Genomic DNA, 22213 nt, shown 5'->3' with positions numbered 1-22213 from the left:
GTGGACACTTGGGTGCAGTGTCTGTTCACCGTCGGGCGAAGACTATTGGCTAGTAGCGTGGAGGCACTTCCCTCATGGGCCTCCCTTGAGGCTGTGGTGATGCGCCAGTGAGCGGTCAGTGGGTGAAGGAGGGCATCCTGGCGAGTGAGTCAGCCGTTTGGCTTCCCGAAGGGGTATCGACTGTGAAGCGGAGCGGTTCGGGCGAGACATAACACGCCTGGCTCGGAATATATTAGTCCAGACCAGAGCGGATTAGAACGGCTTGGCTTCGCGAGTGTCTCAAGATGCACAGATTAACGGGGAAAACGGGAGAAGACAGCTTAATTGAGATGAGCCCGACAGACTCTTTCAGCGGTAAGTAGCTGAGAGCCAGCGCTGGTCGGCCATGTAAAAAAACGTTTAAAATGTAGCTGAGAGATTTTCAGCCTGCCGAGAAGTTACTGGAGTGAGCTAAGTATTCTCAAGTCTGTACGCCAGACTTTCACAAGCTTGCTAAAATTGAACTACAGCTATAATATGAGACCTTTAATATTTTAACAATATAAATGAAACTTTCCAGAATGGGTTTTTCCAGCATTTTTAAGTAGCCTTTAAGTCAGCTGACAAATACAATTGTTCTTTGGTTAGCTCTCTCACCGTCAGTTATACAGAGGGTATATTAAAACTTAATTATGTAGCCGTTGCTTCACTGTTGTAAAGCGTTTCCACCCTGGTTATTTCCCCTTTAAGGCTCCAGCCAGCTCACAGTCTGCCTTTCTCTTAATGGAAGTCACAGTGACTTATGTGCAGCTGGGCTCTGGCAGCTGGCCTGCTTACTGGAAATACTGTGTCACTTACAGACAACCACGTTATCCACCAGCAACAACCCCCAAATCCATCTCTGTTCCCCGCCTATGTAAATTTTAAACCAGTGGCCGGACACGGATTTTATTTACTTAAATTTTTTGCCATTTAGGGATATATTTTAAAGAAAATGTGTGTTGATGATTAAAAGGTGAATCATCCTGAATGCAGAAAACCTTATCAACAATATTAAAATGAAGTGTGTCATTCAAACAGTCTGAAATGAAAGTGATAACCACAGGGCCATCCTCTGTCAGTTTGGTGTTGTGTGCTTATGGTTTGTTGAGATAACGTTGTAACAGAAGCAAAACATATCTCACAGTAGTCACAGATGACTTGGTTATTACAATATAGAAGTACAGATTGTGTCTTTTATAGTTTGTATGTAAAAATCACAGAGCTGTTCATGATTGTGGGTTTCACACGAACATGCGTTACTGCTTTGTAGCAGCATTGCCTTAAGATGTGAGCTACGTTTTGTAAAGTAGGTGTATGTGTGCATCTGAAACCAACCCCTCTGCAACATGGCAGGTGACTACTGGTTTCCTGTGCGTGTGAGGAAACCAAACAAACTCATCTACTTTCACTATGGGCAAAATGTAGCAGTTTGAGTTGAGTCTAAAACTGTTCATTTAGTCTAGAAAAACAGCTTTAAAATATGGCCTCCACCTGAGTTCAGCTATACCAGTTCTAAGAAGCTAGATCAGTCAAATGAAAGTTGTTTACAGTTTTGACTTTTTGTTGTGACACTTGGGCTTGGTGTAAAATTGATTTGGCGGGAGTTGTTGCCTGACCATATTTGTCGCCGATGTTGCAGTTCATTTGCCATTTATTGTCAGCATGCGCTGTGTTGCAAAGTAGCTTTCGTGTAAATAATCAACGTATACAGTTTTTGACCCCATGAGCCTTTATGGCTCATGGGCTCATAATTTCGTTGTTCTCATGACAATGACAATAAAGTTTCTGATTCTGATTCTGATGGTTGTGCGGCTAACAGAGCGAGAAAGAGGGAGGGAAGCAGCCTTGTGGCATTTCCACTGATCAGCTGCTCACACTTGAACAAAGCCTCAACTGTAGAGGATATTTAGTGGGAAACGACTCTTGGCATGAATGAACTGGCTAATATTGCACACATTCTTGCGCCCAACTGTGCAAAGAATATCCTCAGCTGTTTGAGAGGCGTTGTCATATGTTGCAAAAGAAATCTATCCAAATGAAAGTCACTTGCTATCTTCTCTCTTTGTGAGAAGCTGAAAGGCTTTAAAGCTGTTGTTCAGAAGCTGAGAAATGAGTTTGTATTTCACTTTTGAAGTGTGTCTTTTATAATAAATGTTTGTAATTTCAGTTTTGCACCACCAAGTTTTACTTTGTTAACTTGGCGTTTAATAATGTAGACAACGGTCTGTGTAGACACTCTTCCTGTGCTGAACCCAGACTAAATATAACCGGAGAGAGAGAGAAACTATCAATTAGAACATTTTCTATTTTAAAACACAGACACAGAGCCCGAGACCTTTCGCTTTATATTTTTTTAGCTGTAGTGGTGCAAGCAGGGCTCCATGTTTGTCTTGCTTTTTCATCTGTCTTTCCATTTGTTTATGTAACTCTTTTCTCAGAATGATCTGGAAAGTTGTAATTACATGCCAAGCAGTGAGCAGTAGGTAAAGTACAACTCAGTTTCAGTTTTATTGTGTAGCCAACGTTCATTTAAAAAAAAAAAAAAAGACTTGTAGGGGGGCTTTCCAGACGTTTCGGGCATGTTTCCTGCAGTCACTTCTGAAATGGGTGCATATTCATCTCAGTAGCGTCGTTCACTGTTAAGTCACCCTGTTTGCCCCACAAGACCACAAAATGCTGTAAACATATAGACCACAACATGGGCCAAAGTCATTATTCAGGCAGTTGTTTCTGCATTATCCTGGCTGTCTGAGATAACTTTTTTTTGTTGATTCTTATTATTCTTTTACACTGGTAAGAGAGCCGTCTCTTAACTGCTAACTGTGTTTTTAATTTTGTGTTTTATCTTTTTGTCTTGCAGATGATGTAAATGGCTATCACCATCATGCATCATCCAGCACAGGTTCACCGGAGCAGGGACGATCGGAGGTAAAAACCAAACTCACAGCATGCCCTCAGTCACACAGACAATTCTACAAAGCAAGAACTCCATCACTGACAGTCTTTTCACAACAATTCTAAGTAGGATTTTTTATTGTTATTATTGGTACCTTATTTTTTGCATTTTTATGATTGTAGGTGCTTTAGTTGTTTTGCAGTACCTGCTATTTAAAGTTATGGAAAAAAAGCCTTTTGCAGGCAGATTTATGGAGCAGAAGGTCCAAGCTTCACATTCAGCTCCCTGCCTATAATCGTGGTTGCAGGAAGCATATTGTGTATAATTACAAAGATTAATCAAGATTTCCTTCCTGCTCTTTATCCACTTCTTTTTTTTTTTACCTACCCACCAAAGCAGTTTATTTTGCGTGTATAATACTAGAGATAACTGTACTGAGTTTACTTCCATCTTTTCAGTCCATTCATGCTGTTGTTTCACAACATACAAATGGCAGAAGAGAGTTAGGTATAACTCTAATACTCATGTATTCTCCTCTTTCATACTCTAATTAAAGTTTGCTTTAACGCCCGATGTGCGTGTAGAGAGCTGTGAGTCTCTCAACAACAGCCTGGCCTCGCTGGCTCCCTCTGACCACAGCGACAGTCCACAGTTTGCGCCTCAGACCATAGAGCAAATCAATGCTTTAACTGGGGTAAGACACCAGTCGGGGGCACAGGTCGCTGTTGCTTGTGTCTGTGTGTTCATGTCTCTGTCGTGTCTCATATCTCTGAGCCTCAAACATCTAACTGACTGTGATTGTGCCTGAATCTTCATGTATGAAGTGTTTTTGGACATAATCTGTAAATGTATGTAGATGTAATGTAAGCGTGAAGTGCCTGTTCCCCTCTAAAAGGGTGCCGCTTCTGTTTTAGCGGTATGCTGTTGAATTTTGTTTTGAATCGTTTTGTCAGGCTTTCTCTCACTGTGCACTCGGTTCCTCCACAGTTTTCGAGAAAACGGGCCCTATTCCTGAAGTTTCGTTCCAGGGTATGGCATGGTAAAACAAGCTTGTGTTATGATGCAGAAATGTACGCTATATGTGTGACTACCAGCCACCCATTATCTCCTACCTGCTGCTCAGAGTGTATGCTCATGGTCGAGTTTCTCTAGCAGTATTGGACATTCAGGCTATTAAACCTGGACATCGGAGAAATCAATAAGCATTTCTTGGTAGAGAGCTGATGTTGGCTTTTTGAAGGCATGTTTTGTTTTGCCTGCTGCGAGAAATGGAAACATGCTGTTGTGCGTGTTGATGTATCGTGAGAGTTCATTAAAGGTGAAAAAGGCCTTTTCTCTTGCTTTGTTCTCACCTGTGATTATTGTTGGCCTCACTAAGAGAGCAACAACCCAACCATGTGCCACAGCATAATAGAAGCTGCACATGCAGATTTCCACCTGCCTAACTCTTTTGTGTGTGTGTGTGTGTGTGTGTGTGTGTGTGTGTGTGTGTGTGGTACAGAACTGTATATGCTGTAATCATGGCCCTACCCTTTGCTCATGACAGGACTGCACTGTGGTGTGGCTAACCATATACTGTAATGAAGGCTTCTGCCTTTGAATCCTCTTCAATATGGCCTTGTTTAAACACTGTGCAACCCATGTTAATGAAAAGTGTGACCTTTTATTCAGAGCAGCCAATCTGCAGGGTAAAAAAGAACATTACATTCTAGGACTACAACTTAGCTGAGCATAAGGTCACATCAAGGAGTTTTAAAGGCAGCACATGTATAAACTGGCTCTGTAGTCATTACAGGGATAGAAATCTTGTTTCACTGCAGACAACACGGTTTAAACTACATGTAACTCTTCAAGAGGTTTGGTTTATGTGCATACTTGTATTATGCCGCTAAACCAGATGTAATTTTCTGCAAATCTGGAGATCCAGCTGGACATCTAGCTCTGCACAAAAGTGCACGTTTCAGAACAAACATGCAGATTGCGATGCTTTATTGCAAGCAGAGAAGCCATTGCAGTGATACAGCAGTCACCACTAAAGTACTTTAAACAATATAGCTAATACACCGCCTGGATGTTAGATTGAGTGGTACTAAAATCAAAGTGCATTAGAGAAGGTGGATTAAAAACACAGACTGAGGATAGACGGGGGCGTGTTCTTTGTCAGATGAGTCATCACTGAAGTTGATATACACCATAACCTAAAACATACTTTGGTTTGGACAGCATAGGAGTAACATTCTCTGCTGGTCTCCTACTTCCTCTTAATGTTTCAAATAACTTAATAAAGAAATAAAAAGTAAAAATAACACAATTACGTTTCAATATCAACTAAAGTGTGTTCAGCAACTCCTGTGTATTCCAAACTAATTAAGTGACCTGAAAATAAGAATTCATGGTTAAAATTATCCCTCCACAAAAAAAATAGTACCTTGAAAGTAAGTTGAAAATTTCCACTTACTTTTCTACCCCCTGAAATTGGAAGACTTCTTGTGTTACACCATATTCTACATTTACCCTTCACCATTAAGATAAAAGGGACACGTCGATACGCCCAGTAGTTAGGGGTTAGTTCATAAATGTATAGAAGTCTGTGGCTCTGAGCAGGGGCACGTCCCAGCTGATGCGCCGATTCCATATGGCTGATCTGTAATTACTGTAAATTAGAGAGTTTCTGTAGCAACATCCCAGTTACAGAAAGTACCACCCTGCATTGGTCAGCACGTTCCAGTCCAGGCTGGGAGGCAGTGTAGACCAGCAGTTTGAACGTATGCATAATTTGGAATAAGAGACTGTGACGGTGTTGGAAACGACAAGCTGTACACGTTGAACACGTAGTTCAGTGGCCAGACAGGGTGGTAGATACAGCTGTGGAGCTGAAGCATTTAAAGTATATTTTTGTAGCTGAATTGTGCAAGTTGTCTGAGGCTGTTGACCCAAGGCTACACAGTAGCTACCAGTTTTGGTTTTCTTTATCTCCCCCTTATCACCCTTTGTAGAAAAGATTTCTTCATGTAACTGTTTGACTTTTGCACCAAGAAAACTTGAGATGATGTAATTTGAGGGACAGATATACAGTTCAGTCACATTACCTCCCCCCTTTCCTGATGCTGTGCTCTGATTAGATTAGCTAGCTGGCGGCAGCTATGCTACCCCTCTGCTGATGTCATCTCTAGGACTGTGCTGTGTTTCTCTCCCAGTATCCCTCCTCTTCTTTTATGGATGACTGAGCAAGAAGTGAGGGATTGTCCTGGGAGGTGAGTGGACTGGTTAGCTCCCGTTTGGATGGGGATCAGTGGAGTGAGGGTGAGAAAGGCAGTGCTTGCTGGCCTGGACTCTACTCCCAGGAGTAAAGCAGTTTAGCTCTATCAGGCAGCTGGCCTGTTTGCTGCTGCATCGTAACGGTAAAGGGAGTGGACCATGAAGGTAAAGTGCACTTCCTTTCCTCCCTTCCTCCAGAGTGTTGCCGTGATGGCACGGGGCAAAGACACTAGCCAAATATGTGCCTGAAATGGATATTACAGTTTTTATTTTGCTTAATGGTTCTGTGTATTGCCTGTAGTCCTACTGCTGCTGTAATGTGGCAGAGAGAAACACACTATACATAGTTATTTTTAGCTTTCTGAACAGCTGAAGCAGCAACCAGTCATGGGTCCTCTCCTTAAGCACTCCTTTGCGGTCCAGTTTTTGTAGCTTGCTAAGCAACTGCCACTGTGGGGCTGATACACGTACTTGGAATTTCTTTGGAGGTCAGTGCTGATTACAGAAAAACAGATTATTAAATTGCAGCAATGTTGGAGCCTTAAGTCAGTATGGCTAGTTTTGATCTTCGATATCTGTTTTAGTTTCGCCCTATGATATAACAGGTTTATCGTCTTGTTCAGTATGACTTAAAAACAGACAACAAACAATAAACATCAAAGAAGCTACCCTCCATTTGGCATGTTGTTTGTGTTTTGAGTGATAATTATCAGTATTTTGCATTTTTTGCATTAGCTACTAGATGCAAAGCTTGACTTTCTGGTCTGCTGTGGTGACTGCAAAATATCAGTCCCTGTCTATTTATGTGTGTTTAAAATCTCACCTCCTTTGTGTTGTCTCGTTCTAGATTGACAAGCAAAAATACAGTAAGGACTCCGTGTTCTTCCGTGATGGAGTGCGCAGGATCGATTTTGTTCTGTCCTATATTGACGATAAAGATGATCAAAGGAAACAGGTAAGACATTTTCAATCACATTTTTTTTTCAGTTATCACTAACTGGACTAACTTATTTTTTTCATGTTTTGCGTATATAATGCTGTTACAGTTGTATGTACAACTGAAAAGAGCCCCATACAATTGCACTCAATATATCTTAGCGCAGTTTAAATGTTGACGTTATTTCCACTGTTAGATTTTAACAGTCGGAGGTGGCTCATACAGGATATCCTGTGGGTTCCTGTGACTCCACAGCATACCATAAATACCACAAAACAGACAAAGCTAGGAAGACTTTTGCTGTCAGCTGTTAATAATCCTGTCAAGGTATTTTCTAATAAGGTGACTTTGACATGTAAATCCATTCTCAAGTCTTTTTTTTTTTTTTTGTATAAAAATAATTTGTTTTTAAAGTAAGTCCATATGGTTAGTGGCCTGTTTTATTTATTTATTTTGTGGTTTTTGTCTGTGGCCTGTCTCTCTTCCCTCACCGATAGCCAGTCCAGTTAAATGGCAGCCTCTCTCTGACCCAGGTTCTGCTGGAGGTTTCTTCCTGTTAAAAGGGAGTTCTTCCTTCCCACTTCCTTCCTACTTCTTACAATATAAAGTGCTTTGAGGCAACTTTTGTTGTATTTTGGTGTAAATAAAACTGTATTTAATTTAATTGGTTTTGTCTCCAGGATTATTATAGTTAACTAAAACTGAAATCAAAATAAATATTTACCTGCAAAACATCTTAACAAAAAAAAAATATGCAGGAAATATCTTTACATGTATTTTTTTAGTCCGTGTGGTTGAAATTTGTCAGCATAACTAGTCTGAGGCAGTGTTGCTTCATAGGGTTATTGAGACTGGGATGTCACATTTATTTTTTTAACACTTTTTCATATATCTTGCATCTGTCAAATACAATAATGTTTTTAATGTAAAACCAAAGCTAACACTGAAATTCATAAATATTAAAACATTTCCTGCACTAAAAACTAAATTGAAAAGAGCAGGCCCACTGTGCAGGCTAACTGAAACTAAACTGAATTAATGATGTACAAATAAAAAGAAATTAAAAATTCAAAGATATAATAACTCTGCTTTGTCACCTGTTGAGTGCTGAAAGGCTTTCATTGTTTCACACTGAGCTGCTAGCTTTACATGTGAGTGTCAACACTCCACAGCTGACTCCCAGTTTTGCTTACGGCCTCAGTCGGTGAGTCAACAGTTAACCCTCCTGCCTGGTCAGGAAACCACTAATTTTTTCCACTGTATGAGGAAGGGTAAACCGGAGGCCAGTTCCTGTGTGTTATCTGCATGCATTGTTAAACGTGACTCTAAAATTCAGTTCTAACAAGGCGGATTTATTTATTCAATTTTTGTCAGTTTTTTCTGCAGTGATTCAGATAGGTTTAATGTATCAGAAATCCTCTCGTAGAAAATAACTAAGTGTCATATACCGTGAAAGCTTTTGTCATGTTACTGTTAGCTTATTTTCACTACCTGTTCTTTCTGGTAACTGATACTTCCTTGTCCACCATGGTTTATATATCACTTTTGTAGCTGTTTTGTAGCACCTGTGTCTTTTTTACTTACCATGTTTCCATGATTTTCCTCTTAATGTTGCACATATGAGCCGCTTTCTCTCATTATTATTTTATAATGTATTATTTTCTGCTTATATTTTGCTTTTGGCTCAACATACTTAAATTATTCGGCTTTTGTTATTTCACTTGTTATCTAGATGAGGACATATTTTATCATTACTTCTAATAGTATGCAAATATTCCCTACACTGTCTTTGTGGTAATATTTTGTCCATGTGTATTGCCGTTTTCTTCTTCTACTGCTTTAGGAAAGGAGGAGGGTGTATGAATCCAACTTACAGAAAGTCGGCCTGGAGCTGGAGACAGAAGATAAAACTGTAAGCTACCTACTTTCGCCTGCGCTCTTATTCACAAGGGGTCACCACAGTGGGTAGCTCCGCATTAATGAGTTGTCAGAGTGTGTACACCTTGCACAACCCAAAGGGGATTTGTGTCTGCTCCAGGGATTCTTCCAGGGATCTTTTGCTTATACGGCGAATGTGCTGATAAACACAATCCAATTGTGTGTTGTTCACAGTGTGATCAAAAAGCTCTGTCCACGCGTCCATGAAAATCAATAACTTCACCTGATGTAAATATGGCCATTTCCTGTTCAAGATCATCTCTTTGTCCTGTCCAAACTCCGTCCAGCATGGCTCACTGGAAGTCCCATTATGACCAACTGCACTGTGCAGGCTACGATAAACATGCACAGAGGACAGACATAAACTTGTGCATCAAATACACCCAAATTTATTGTAGACGGTTATAAACTGTGAGAGCTGGGTCTCTGTCTATAACCAGCTGTTTTCAATCAAGATGTCCAAAGCTTACAAGCTTGAAAGCAGCATATTAAGTGAAAAGTAGGATCAGGTATTTGCTCATCTTTCAGGGGGCTTTGAACCTTGAGTTTGTCCAGAGAGTGCGATTATGGACATACTATCAGGGACAGCATTCAGGGAAACCACCTGAAGTGTGGTGTGTACCAGTGTGTGCTAAGTTCACGCTGAGTTTTTTCACTTAAAATGTCGGCTGCTCCCCACATTTGGTTCACTGTAATCTCATCCACTTTTTGAAAATGAGAATCAAGTTCACACGCTACAAAAGAGGCAGAATGACTTTAAAGGGATAAGTTTGAGGGGACTTGTACGGAGTGATCTAAAAACACACACTTGCACTGAAAACCATTTAGACGAAAAGATGATATCTACAACAAAAGTTGTTTTTTTTTTTGAGCAGATTCCCAGATTGTTTTGCTTTTTGATCACTCACAATATGTCATAAGACCTTAATGCTATTTAGTGAACAAACTAAGAGCTATAGATATAAAACCTGTCACTTTTCAGCGATGTCCTTTTTATTTTATTTTATTTTTTTTACACTCATTATACTGTAATATACATTTCTATACACCACAAACACAGTGCTAATATTACTTACTGTCATTATTATCAGGAGTCAGAGGATGGAAAGACTTATTTTGTCAAGATCCATGCTCCGTGGGAAGTACTGGCCACATACGCAGACGTGCTGAAAATCAAGGTTCCTTTCAAGGTCAACGATATCCCAGACAACAGCGAGATCCCCATGAACTGGCTGTCGACGCCTTTCCGTCTGCCGGGGCACATCATGAACCCTGAGCCAGACTATTTCACAGCTCCATTCAACAAGAGCAAGTCTGACTTCTTCCTTATCGAAGACAAAGAGACGTTCTTCCCTCCTTCTACTCGCAACAGGATCGTAAGCACGCTTATCTTGTTTGTCACCTTGAAGTTCTAAAAATACTCTGGCATTCAGAACTGAATTAGGTTCAAAAATGCAACAATAACATTTTTCCAACAGAGTTATTTAAGTAACTAACCTTCCAGCATAGAAGGTTATGTTTTATAAGACCAATTTATTTTGTTTCTGTCTTCATGAACAGGTCTACTATATCCTGGCACGCTGTCCATACTTTAAGGATGAATGTGGGGATAGAGACAAGAAGGGAATCAAGAGGTTGCTCAACAATGGGACCTACACTGCTGCCTTTCCTCTGCATGATGTGAGTTTTTTCTACTCCAGTTTAGACATTTCTTAATCATTTTTTAGTGGAATATACGCCTATTGTTTTTGAATAGTAACATCTATTCATACAATGAATGACAGTGATCTGTGTCTTCTGTGTGTCTTCAGTCAAGGTACTGGACAAAGTCAAAGGATCCCAACTGCGAAAGTGAAAGATTCAGTCTCTACAAATACTGGGCCAAATTCTTTTGTTTCTTCAAGGAGCAGCCCCTCAATCTTGTGAGGTAAGCCCTCAACACAAAGTACTTGTCTTTGCTTTCTTAAAATATCTGGTTTAATATGTTCAAAAAATTAATTTACAGTAAAGAAGGGAATACACAAACAAAAAGGAAGCAAGCAAAAAATGTGCCTATTATTGATAATTTAATGCACAGCCAAACAACTCTTGTTTCTTTTTAAAAAGAGTGCAGGCGTTGGGAACTTTGTTCATTCAAAATCCATAAAAGCTGCACAGAAACATGAAACACTACATGGGTTAAAATAAGCATGAGGATAAAATGAGACCAGCTTTCTGTTTGATTGGTTGTTTACAAAGTTAAAAGGGTCTCCAAACCCTTCTTAAATATTTCTTATCTTTCAGTACGTTTTCAATTTTTTTCTACAGATTAACCTCATTTGTTTTATCATTTGTTCAATGAGTTTTTTTCAAAAACGGTGTTTTCTTTGGATACACACTAAGCAGAAATACTCATTATCCAATCTGACATCAGAATGAATGCAATAATTACTGTTTTTCAACTTTCAACAGGAAATATTATGGAGAAAAGATAGGTATTTATTTTGCGTGGCTGGGTTTCTACACTGAGATGCTGTTCTTCGCTGCTGTAGTTGGGACAATTTGTTTCGTTTATGGATTCCTGACATACGATGACAATGAATGGAGGTGAGTTTTTATCATCAGACAGATTCAATTACATCATTAGTTTTTTTTATGTTAATAATATAATCATCTCTTTCATTTAAAATATCCTTTGTTTCCTCTACAGTAAAGAAATATGTAGTGAGGAAATCGGAGGCAATATTGTCATGTGTCCCCTTTGCGACCAAAAGTGTACCTACTGGAGACTCAACATAACATGCAACTCCTCGTGGGTGAGTAATTGTTGTACTTATCATGATTCATCTCTACCCACAATATGTGACATTTAAAGAGCGAATGCAGCTTAATGTCATCAAATCAGTTCTCAGTTACCTCACTTTTTCTTCAACATGTTCTCTTTCAGCAATCACACCTATTTGACAATGTGGCAACTGTGTTTTTTGCCATATTCATGGGGATTTGGGGTGAGTAAATGTGTCGCTTCTCTGCTTTTAGCATTTTTAAGTCCAGTGCTCCACCTAGTGGGATTATCAGTCGTTCAGAATAACTGTTAAATAATTTACATGCTTGGACTGCAGCCCTAAACTTTTTAGCTAGTGTAGTTGTATGTGAGAACACAAAGCTGGGTGATGTGCAGCTGTGCTCACGTGAGAATAAAGCAGGTAACTGTCCAGAGACTTCACAGTGAGTTCATGCATGCCATCATGTCCTGCCTTCTGTGTGCTCTACCTGGGCAAGCAGCTAAAACCATGTGGGGTATTTTCAGTGAGGAAGAACTTGTCTCCTGTTACATGCCACTTGTCAATGTCTGGACTTGTTTATTGCTCACTGCCCTGGCTTCATGAATGAAAATAGCTGCTAGCTGCTAACTTTTCTGAATTTAAAGGACGTGTCAAAAAACTTTTAGTCAGAATTTTTAGGTCTAAAATGAGCAGTTTTACACCACATGTAATGAGTTGTCAAAGCAGTAAGCAAAACTTTAAACAAAATGCCTTTGTAAGCCAGGCAATATTCTTAGTTGATTAAATTAATTTGAAATAAGTTTGTGTGACGTTGGTACGTCTCTGCAGTGACGCTGTTTCTGGAGTTCTGGAAGAGGCGGCAGGCGCGTCTGGAGTACGAGTGGGATCTGGTTGACTTTGAGGAGGAGCAACAACAGCTGCAGCTTCGGCCAGAGTATGAGACCAAGTGCACCAACCGCAAGCTGAACCGCATCACTCAGGTGTTTGTGTGCTCATGAAACACTAATATCCTGTATAATCCTGTTGTGATATAAAGCCACACAAGGTTTTGCCAGGCTAAGTGTCCTGAATGGTAGGACTTGATGACACATTTCAAACCCCCTTGTATTAATTGTTTATAAACTGGTTGCACTCATTTATGAGGTGCTTTCATGGCTTAAATCAAAACTCTTTGAGAACATAGTTATTTAGCTAAATTATTAGCGGCTGTGACACAGAATTTACGAGAGTTCTATAATTTGCCATGACCACATCCTGCTCGTCTTTAGGAATCAGAGTGGGTTCTTGAAAGGACTGCTACAGATGTAATGGGAAAATTGTTTCTGTGCTGGGCCAGCGTGATCCTCTGGGTAAGGGGGGGGAGGGGTACTCAACGTGAAATGCCAGCTTGATGAGGAGAAGGCTTTGTTGTGATGTAGTTTGTAGATAACAGATATTTCTGGAAAGACTCGGAGGCACGGGTTTCCTTCTCCACCACATTTACTGATTGTCTGCTGGTGGATTATTCTGTTGGAGGTTTTTAAGAGCAGAAAATCACTCAATGAAAGAATTGGACTCAGGCTAATACAATTACAATTACTAGCTCTGCTTCACTAGTGAGGGTTCAGGTAATTCAAGGAACGTGGCCTTTTAGAGCTCCTTTTCAGGATATAACAAAGGGTGACTGACTTCTGTGTCCGTGCTTTGCTTGCTTATAATTTAGGAAATGGAGCCTTACTTACCCATAACAAGCAAGTGTGCACGCATATGCCTGTCTGGAGCTACCGTCCTGTTGTGGGTGAGCATAGTATCTTTGGTACAATTTATCTGTTTCCATCTTTCCATCTGTGCATCAACCTGATGTCATTTGTCCTTACTAAGAAACTGTTCATTATAATCATCATTATTACCAAGGCTAGTATGTATAAAATGAGCCCTAAAGACAAGTTGGGAGCTCAGGCTGTTACAGTTTCACTTTGTTTGTGCTTGGTACTTGTGCATGGTCTGATTTTACGAATACTGGCAAAATTATATGAATGTTTGAACTGTGAGCCATTGAAAGTTTATACATACTGGTCCAAACCTCATTACTGTTGTATTTTTGTTTGTAAAGCCCTGTAATATGTCACTGAGCTAATGAGAAGAATATGGCCTGACTTTTTCCAAGAGGCATGTGTGCACACTTCAAGTTTGACATTTAATACTAACATGTCCCGCTTTGTGGAAAAACGAGCTCTCGCTCTTTGCAAAGATGTCTGCATGATTCGTTTGGTGTTCTCACTCCAGTTCTGTCTTTTGATTTTCCTGTGCCATGTTGTAGTTGTCTTTCATTTTGCTTTCATGTTTTCTCTGTCCTGAAGATCTCATTGATCATTGCCTGCATCATTGGGGTCATAGCATACCGCTTGGCGGTATACGCATCCTTTGCTAGCATCATGAAGAACAATACCGCCACCAACCTGGACGTGGTTGCCCCCTACGTCACCCCACAGCTGGCCACTTCTGTCACTGCCTCTTGCATCAACTTTGTTATCATCATGATCCTCAACCTCTTGTATGAGAGAGTGGCTATTAAGATCACTGACATGGGTGAGGGGCCACAGCAGGTTTTCTGTGTCTATATGTCCACACGTCAGTTCACATCATCAAAGTTTTCGACTGATAAAATGTGGAAGTGTATTAAAAACAAATGTTTACTGTTTTATAGAAATTCCAAAGACCCACGTGGAGTATGAGAACAAACTGACAGTGAAGATGTTCCTCTTCCAGTTTGTCAACTATTACTCTTCCTGCTTCTACGTGGCCTTCTTTAAGGGAAAGTTTGTTGGCTATCCTGGAAATTATACCTATATGTTTGGAAGCAGCAAACTGAGGAATGAAGAGGTACTAGATATATCTACGTTATATAGAATCATACTGGTTTTTGAGCTTCGGCCTGAATTTTTGTCAATGTTTGCTCTTTTCCATCTCTTTTCTACCTCGACCTGTGGGCACTCAGTGTGAACCTGGTGGTTGTCTGATTGAGCTGACCACCCAGCTGGTGATAGTGATGACTGGTAAACAGGTGTGGGGCAACATCCAAGAAGCTCTCGTTCCGTAAGTACAAACAAATACATGCAAGTACGCAGTTCATCGGCATCCACAATAAATGCCTTGTAATCTGCGGTGGTGGGGCCACTGTAAATGTAGCCTCGATGCTTAGAGTGATCTCTCCAAATAAGAACTTTTTTTAATCTTTATCTTACCTAACCAGTTTGCAATTTGGCTCAACAAAGTACACAAAGTAATGTCAACATAAATCCACTAAATAGTACTCAAGAGCTGGTCCAGAATTTGATGTGTGAACTGTGCTGTGATTTTAACCTAAAAAAGATTGTTACTAATTACATGATTCAAATAAAGAGAAAAACATTTTTACATTACTATTTATTTTTATTTCACTTATTTATAAAGCACATTTAATAACAACAGACAGTTGACCAAAGTGCTGTAAAAAGTAATAATTAAACAATAACATTAACATCATCAAACAGGTAAGAAAATTCGAATAAAAAATTGGTAACTCTTATACAGGATAGAAAGCCAGCGAGAAAAAATATGTTTAAGATGGGATTTAAAAAGAGTAACAGTTGGGGGCTTTCTAATGTGGAGGGTTAGATCGTTCCACATTTTCAGCACCACAACTGCAAATGCCTGATCCCCCTCTATGAACCATTCTAGACTTGTGTAAGGTAAGGAGCAAATGACCACTTGATCGAAGGGCTGTAGAGGGTGTATAAATCTGCAAAAGGTCAGACAAATAGTCTGGTGCTTGGCCATTTAGCACTTTATAAGTCAAAAGTAAGATTTTAAATTTAATTCTAAAACGCACCGTAAGCCAGTGAAGAGAGGCAAGCACCGGGGTAATATGTTGGGGTCTGTTCATACGGGTCAAAAGGCGGGCTGCAGAATTGGAGCCATGCCAGACTGGACTGAACGACACCAACGTATAGCGAATTACAGCAGTCCAGTGGAGGACTACATGGATTGCTCGTTCCAGGTTTTTAAAGGATAAAAATGATCTCGCCTTGGATAAGAGCCTTAGTTTAAAAAAGGACCTCTGAACAACTGAATTAATTTGTTTCTCAAATGTAAGTTTGTTATCCAACTTCGTCAAGGCATTTGAATAAAGATTCCATGAGAGTGGAGGTGTTTCTATTGAGCCGAAGATAAATCTGGGTGTTGTCAGCATAAGAGTGGTCTGATTTGCTTGAAATTCTGTAGGTTACATTTTATAATGCTGGACAAGTTTTTACTATGATGCTTAAATGTTATTTTAGAGTCCAAAGTGAGCTCAGGATATTAAAACGTATTTACAACCTCAGCTCCTTGCAGTGTAATCATATCTGTATGAAACTTCGAGAAATATAGTTCTCTCCTCACCACCATTGTTTGTGGTTCAATACAACCTCCAATTTGGCTGTGTGAAAGGGATTACTTTTTCCTAATAGCACTCTATCGCCCCCTTGTGTCGCATAGGTGGCTGATGAACTGGTGGGGCAGCAGGAAGGCACGAAGTCACCCGGAGAGTCTGTACAGCCGCTGGGAGCAGGACTACGACCTGCAGGGCTTTGGGCAACTAGGCCTCTTCTATGAATACCTGGAAATGGGTAAAGATCCAGTACACAGTCAGACTATTACACACATTACTAATGACAGATTATTGAGAAATATTACTATTATACCAGTGATGTGTTAGTATTGACCTCAACAAGAAGCTGAGCTCTACAAAATATATATTCACCTTCAGTAAAAGAATAGGGTGGATGTATGGATTGATTGGTGGACTGGAGTGATCCACGTCATCCTGCAGATGGTGCTGTTTCATTTGTGTCTCTTCCCATTTTCATTCCTCTCTGTGTCTCAGTGATCCAGTTTGGTTTCATCACACTGTTCGTTGCCTCCTTTCCCTTGGCACCCCTGCTGGCACTTATCAACAACATCATTGAGGTTAGAGTGGATGCCTGGAAGCTCACGACGCAGTTCAGACGCCCTGTAGCAGCCAAGGCCCACAGCATAGGAGCCTGGGAGGAAATCCTTGGTGGGATGGCCGTACTCTCTGTAGTCACAAATGTGAGTGCTGGTCTTACTTCAAAATGTTTTGGCAGACACATTATGTTTATTTAACTAAACAGACTAACATAATTTCTTTGCTTGTTATAGGCATTCATCGTGGCCTTCACCTCTGATATGATCCCACGGCTAGTGTACATGTATGCCTACCGTACACACGATGAGCTGAATATGAAAGGCTACATAAACAACAGCCTGTCAGTGTTTAACATCTCTCAGTTCTCCCAAGAAGAAAGGCCTGAGGAATATCCATCCTGGTTCAACAGCAGTATCACAACATGCAGGTGTGTGTAATTACGAGATGGAGAGAGCAGGACTGTGGCTTTATTGTCTTTTGTGTAATCTATATATTCAAATATTACAATTATTTTACTAAAATTAAAGTTGAGTCACATTGCAGAAATATTACCAATATACCTGTGATATGTTAGTATTGACTGTATTTAGACAGTAATACAAGACACCTGCTGGTATGCAGGGCCTTTAATTCTTGAAAATGCATAATGTGATCTGCTTCTTTGTACCATAATATTATTTAATTCTTCTTTTTTTCTTATTTTTCTTATATCTATCTATATCTATAGATAGATATATAGATATATGGTGGGACAATAATGAACGTTAGTGACATTTAAGATGGCCAAATATTGAGTTGAGTTTATATACAAGTAACTCCTGTGAGCAAAAAGTCAGATGTTATGCTGCTCTAAACACCAGGCTTGGAAAGGTTTTTTTCTACTCCTGACTCTGTGTAATTTCATAGACGGCAGATATCATTTATATGGTCATCTACAGTGCAGCACTCTGGCAGCCAGTCAGATCAAAGTTGGCCTAAAGAGAATGTGGTTTTTAAGGTAAAGAAGCTAAAACAATGTGTTTTAATCAGTAAATGAACTAAAGTGCTGCACAAAAAGCTTCTTTTTTTTTTTTGAGAGTTAAAGTATAACAATATAAAGCTGGAGGTTAGTGTGACAATTCTCCTTTGTGAATAACAATAAATAATCTTGAATTGGGAATCACAGTTTGTTTAAAAATCTGCAAGAAATCAAAATACGTGATGTGTTGCTGCTCTGCAGGTATCGCGATTACCGCTATCCTCCTGACGATAAGAAGAGGTACGAACACAACATGCAGTTCTGGCATATTTTGGCTGCCAAGCTGGCTTTCATCATCATCATGGAGGTAACACCAGCACTTAATGACCTTTTAAGCTTCACATTTTTAAGCTTCTTCTTGACCTGGTCTTATTTCACTGATTGTGTCCTCTTCCTCTGCAGCATGTTGTGTTTATGGTCAAGTTCTTTGTGGCCTGGATGATTCCTGATGTTCCATCTGACGTGAGGGCTCGAGTAAAGAGAGAGCGCTACCTGGTCCAGGAGTACCTCCACAACTATGAAGTGGAGAAATTGAAGATCCAGCTCAGCCAGAACAGCAACAGTGACTGCACCTGCACACCCATGATCTACCCATCTTTATCCAAACATGAGGTGCTATCAGAGTGCCTCTAGCCCAGCAAGCTGCTGGTCAGTCAGTCGAACACAGTGACATAGATTTCCCTGCTTGTGTTTTCTGATACTGACCACCAGTTTGCTGCAATGCCATGACACTTGCTAAAGTGCTAGACCTCTTGTTCTTTACTCACAGCCATCCCTCTTCTGCTAATCAAGCAATAGCAGAAGATCACACAGGTGAAAGACCAAGTCTCCATGCATGCTGAAAGTTTGAGACACTTGACTTTAAACGTCTGTCGCATATTTATGATTTCTCACTCTCTGTGTTCTAATTGTGGTGTTGAGGATGATCACAAATTTGGTTTAAGGAAAGACAAAATCTTATACACTGTGTGTCAACCAGAGAGCTTTCTTATGTTCTAAATACAAGCCTATTTATTGTTAAGTGCCACTATGAGTAACCAAAGATTCGATGCCTTAATGTGTAAAGCATATGTTGTCATTGGTGTGTCAGTCAAATGATAACTAATGTAGTTTTAAGGCAGAGTTTGCTTATTCTTGAATATTTTTTACTGTATGTGCAGCTTTGTAGAGCCACACAATAGAAATTCACGTTCAGCTCTATTGTTTGTTTGTTTCTGTTTTTACTGTGAGCATTGTTTATTTCTCTGCATCAAGGTCGCAGCACAACTTTAACAAAACCTTTCCTGTTCTTCACGCCACTGGCAGTTAGGAGGCCCAGGCACATTTTTTGCTATATGCTCACATTGGCCTCGACAGTTTCTGCAGGCCCAAACCTGACATGTGAAGTAGCTACTTTGTTTTTTTTTCTTTAAATGAACGGAACTCTGTGCTGCTGTTACCGCTGTGGCGATGGACAGATTTTGTCCTGCAGTGGCCAGTTTTTCAGCCACAGAAGCAGCAGCTGGTGCATGTTGAATGTTGACAGTCCGCCCCATTCTTGGAGATGGGAGTGAAGAGATCCCTTTTTAATGTGCCTATGTTTACCAACACAGAGCTAATGAAAGCCGGGCCTCACCTACTGAACTATGTTTGCTCCATTACACAAAGCACATCAGCCATCACCGCCTTCTTGTGCTTCTGGCTTCCTCAGCAGTGTCTTTGTAGAGAAGGAAAGACACACATTTTGTTTTTTGGTTGTTTTTTTGTTGTTGTTGCACAAAGCACTTAATGAAACATGACTACCGAGATATAAACATGTAAATGTAATTCTTGTCATGACACTACAGATTCATGAGCAGTGTTTTGAAGTGTGTGCGAGTAACTGTTCCTTTAAATGGAACAGGAGTCGTGCTGTAGGTAAGGAGTTCAATGTTCTTTTAAATGTTAACAAGAAGATTAGAGATGATATGAAGGACATTTCACATTATGTGGTTATATAGAGACATGAGAAATATCTGTTTCTGAAGTATTTGAATTTAAGTAGCTGACTGGTTGTGCTGTAGACTCTGTTTGAGGTGTATTTACCTGTGACCACCTTACTGTTACATTTTGCCTTACTTATTATGTCTTCCTAGTTGAACCAGTGCCTGTTAATGCCTTAATGCATCTAGTACTTTCCCTTTTGTGTGTAATTCCCCTTTATTTATCTTTCATGCTCACTTTCTTCCCTCCTGTATTTCATTTGTTTTGCTATAATAGGTCAAATGTCCACGCTTACAGAAAAAGGTGAAGGAGTTTACTGTTTCCTTATAGTTTAAATTTGTTTTTTCTATTTTCTTATGTTATTTTTGTAAACCAGTCCTATATCCAAAATGTGTAATGTACCAAAAAAATAAAGAAAGTACTAATTAAACTTGAGCATTTGTTTGACACGTTTGGACCGATGCTGCCGACCAGCAGCTCTTGTGCCGAGGACATCAAAGTTGCTTTTCACAGAACAGATGGCCGGAGAGAGAGCACTGATAACTATTCAGTGTTTGCTCACACTGGTGGGTGTGTTTTACACCAAAATATGTTGGCAGGGTTGTTTCACTTGGCACTGTGCAGATCCTACAGTAACAAAGACATGGGGAACAGTCCGGTTCAGGTAGGTTGTAAAGACTCAATGTGATTTTAAATGTGTATCAATTAAAGATGAAACTGTGAATCAACTGAAATATTTTTCAGCTCTGTGATTAGGGCTTATATGACTATCATGTTGTTCGATGAGGATGAATACTTCTAGTGTAGCCTAGATTCTGTATATGAGCCCAGTAAACAAATCGGATTGATAGTTTAGATGATGATGTATTTAAATGCCAATGAGCTGGACACTGTGCTTGTGGTCATCCAGACTCCAGAGGAAGACCTTTGTGATCTGGACACCCATCATGGTTTAACTGTGGTCGAGCTCTACATTATGCCCGCCTCCTTCCTGACTGTGCTTATCCTCGGGCTTCCCCTCAACCTGCTCTCCCTGTGGGTTTTCACCGTGCGGCTGCAGCGATGGACCCGCAGCACGGTGTTCCTCTTCAACCTGACCTTAGCCGACACCTCCTGGCTCCTGGCCTTGCCTTTCCTCATCCATTACCATCTGAACCACATGTACTGGAACCAGGGGCTGCCGCTCTGCATTGCTGTGAGGATGTTTTACCACAACTACTTCTACCTCAGCATCTTCTTCGTCACCTGCATCAGTGTGGACCGATACCTGGCCATCGTACACCCACTGCGCTCTCTAGTGCTGCTCGATCGGCGGAAGGCCTGTCTGCTGTGCGCGGCCGTGTGGACGGCCACGCTGCTCCTAAGCATACCTGTTGCCCGGATGACTCTGATCCAGACTTGCCCCGGAAGCAACCGCACCGTGTGCACCCTGTACGTACTGCTACGTGAAACAGGGGAGAGCCTCCCTTATTCCCTCATATGCTCCATTATCGGCTTCCTCTTCCCGCTGCTCGCCATCTGCTACTGCGGCCTGCGCAGCATCAGAGAGCTTCGCCGTCGACCTCTCCACCCCGATCACCTCAACAAGAAACTGCGGCTCATGCGGCTGCTGGGCGCAGTGCTAGTCATATTTTCGTCGTTTTACCTGCCCTATCACCTGAGCCGCAACGCTGCCGTCGTGATACGGGCGATCTACCCCGACAGCCCCGCCTCCTGGCGACCCGCAGACACGGCCTTCGTCCTGGAGATGTGTATTTGCGGCCTCATTACCTGCGTTAACCCCTTGTTCAGCTGCCTTACAGGACGCCAGTTTAGGAATGAGTTTTACGGCACGATTGCTGCCATGTTTCCACGTTGTCCACGCATGCAGGCAACATCTAAAGGGACCCAGATGAACCTTAGGAAAAGGCAGGAGGTGTCCAGTGTTGCACCTGTGCGCGCACTGCCTGCACCTAGACCTTAATGAGGAATTTGATTAAATGTTTTTCTTTTTTTGTGTAAATGTGTCAGAGATCACAAACCGCTGTGAGCCCTCCCCTCCCCTCCCTTTCTTAAGTGGCAATATCGGATACATACACTGCAAAGAACAATGGTTTCTGGTCTCCCTTATCTTGTCTGTTATCTGTGAAGGTTGCTCTGCTTCTTACACAACACTGCCTCTGCGTGGTTGACTGCGTGCTGTACTTTCTTCTGGTTCTGCGTGCGTGAATAGCAAATCTTTTAAATAAACAAATGAATTCAAATACAAATAGTGAGCTGATATCTTTGTTGGATTTTAGCAAAAGCAAGGCTTTCAGCATGTTTTGTTTTGTTTTTCACAAACTATCTCAGCCTCAGATTTAAGCCGACGAAGACCAGCCCAGTGCTCGAGAGCTTGCCCTTTTATAAGTTGTCTGGAATCATCTTGAAACTATCTTCTCCTGAATTAGAAAATAGGGAAGGGTGGGGAACGATTATGCAGTTGACAGCC

General features: G+C 40.8%; 2 protein-coding genes across 7 annotated transcripts; both read left to right on the top strand.

Moving 5' to 3' along the window:
• The first annotated feature begins 14 nt into the window (after window positions 1-14).
• ano5a (anoctamin 5a) lies at window positions 15-20173 on the top strand. Of its 6 annotated transcripts, none has more exons than XM_026175595.1 (22): window positions 15-354; window positions 2882-2949; window positions 3474-3611; window positions 3905-3946; window positions 7023-7130; window positions 8956-9024; window positions 10142-10426; window positions 10611-10730; window positions 10862-10977; window positions 11502-11636; window positions 11740-11845; window positions 11977-12037; window positions 12644-12795; window positions 13518-13592; window positions 14155-14383; window positions 14502-14677; window positions 14793-14890; window positions 16313-16443; window positions 16701-16906; window positions 16997-17190; window positions 17983-18088; window positions 18184-20173. In XM_026175595.1, exons 1-22 carry the CDS (start codon window positions 285-287, stop codon window positions 18412-18414), a joined length of 2916 nt encoding a protein of 971 aa, XP_026031380.1. In that variant the 5' UTR covers window positions 15-284; the 3' UTR covers window positions 18415-20173. The 6 variants fall into 6 exon arrangements, with proteins under 6 accessions (XP_026031380.1, XP_026031379.1, XP_026031381.1 ...); XM_026175594.1 differs by lacking the exon at window positions 13518-13592 and adding an exon at window positions 13084-13164; XM_026175596.1 differs by lacking the exons at window positions 3474-3611; window positions 3905-3946; window positions 13518-13592 and adding an exon at window positions 13084-13164 and having other exon boundaries at window positions 17-354.
• A 91-nt stretch (window positions 20174-20264) lies between these two features.
• LOC113026654 (P2Y purinoceptor 4-like) lies at window positions 20265-22103 on the top strand. The gene is made up of 2 exons (XM_026175677.1): window positions 20265-20407; window positions 20654-22103. The coding sequence occupies exons 1-2, from the start codon at window positions 20333-20335 to the stop codon at window positions 21704-21706; spliced, it is 1128 nt and encodes a 375-aa protein (XP_026031462.1). The 5' UTR covers window positions 20265-20332; the 3' UTR covers window positions 21707-22103.
• The last annotated feature ends 110 nt before the right edge of the window (window positions 22104-22213 follow it).

This window comes from Astatotilapia calliptera, chromosome 7 (genome assembly GCF_900246225.1).
Source record: "Astatotilapia calliptera chromosome 7, fAstCal1.2, whole genome shotgun sequence".
In the NCBI taxonomy this organism is placed as follows: Eukaryota; Metazoa; Chordata; class Actinopteri; order Cichliformes; family Cichlidae; genus Astatotilapia; species Astatotilapia calliptera.
Note: the sequence above shows the minus strand (reverse complement) of the source record. Positions and strands in the feature narration are given on the sequence as shown.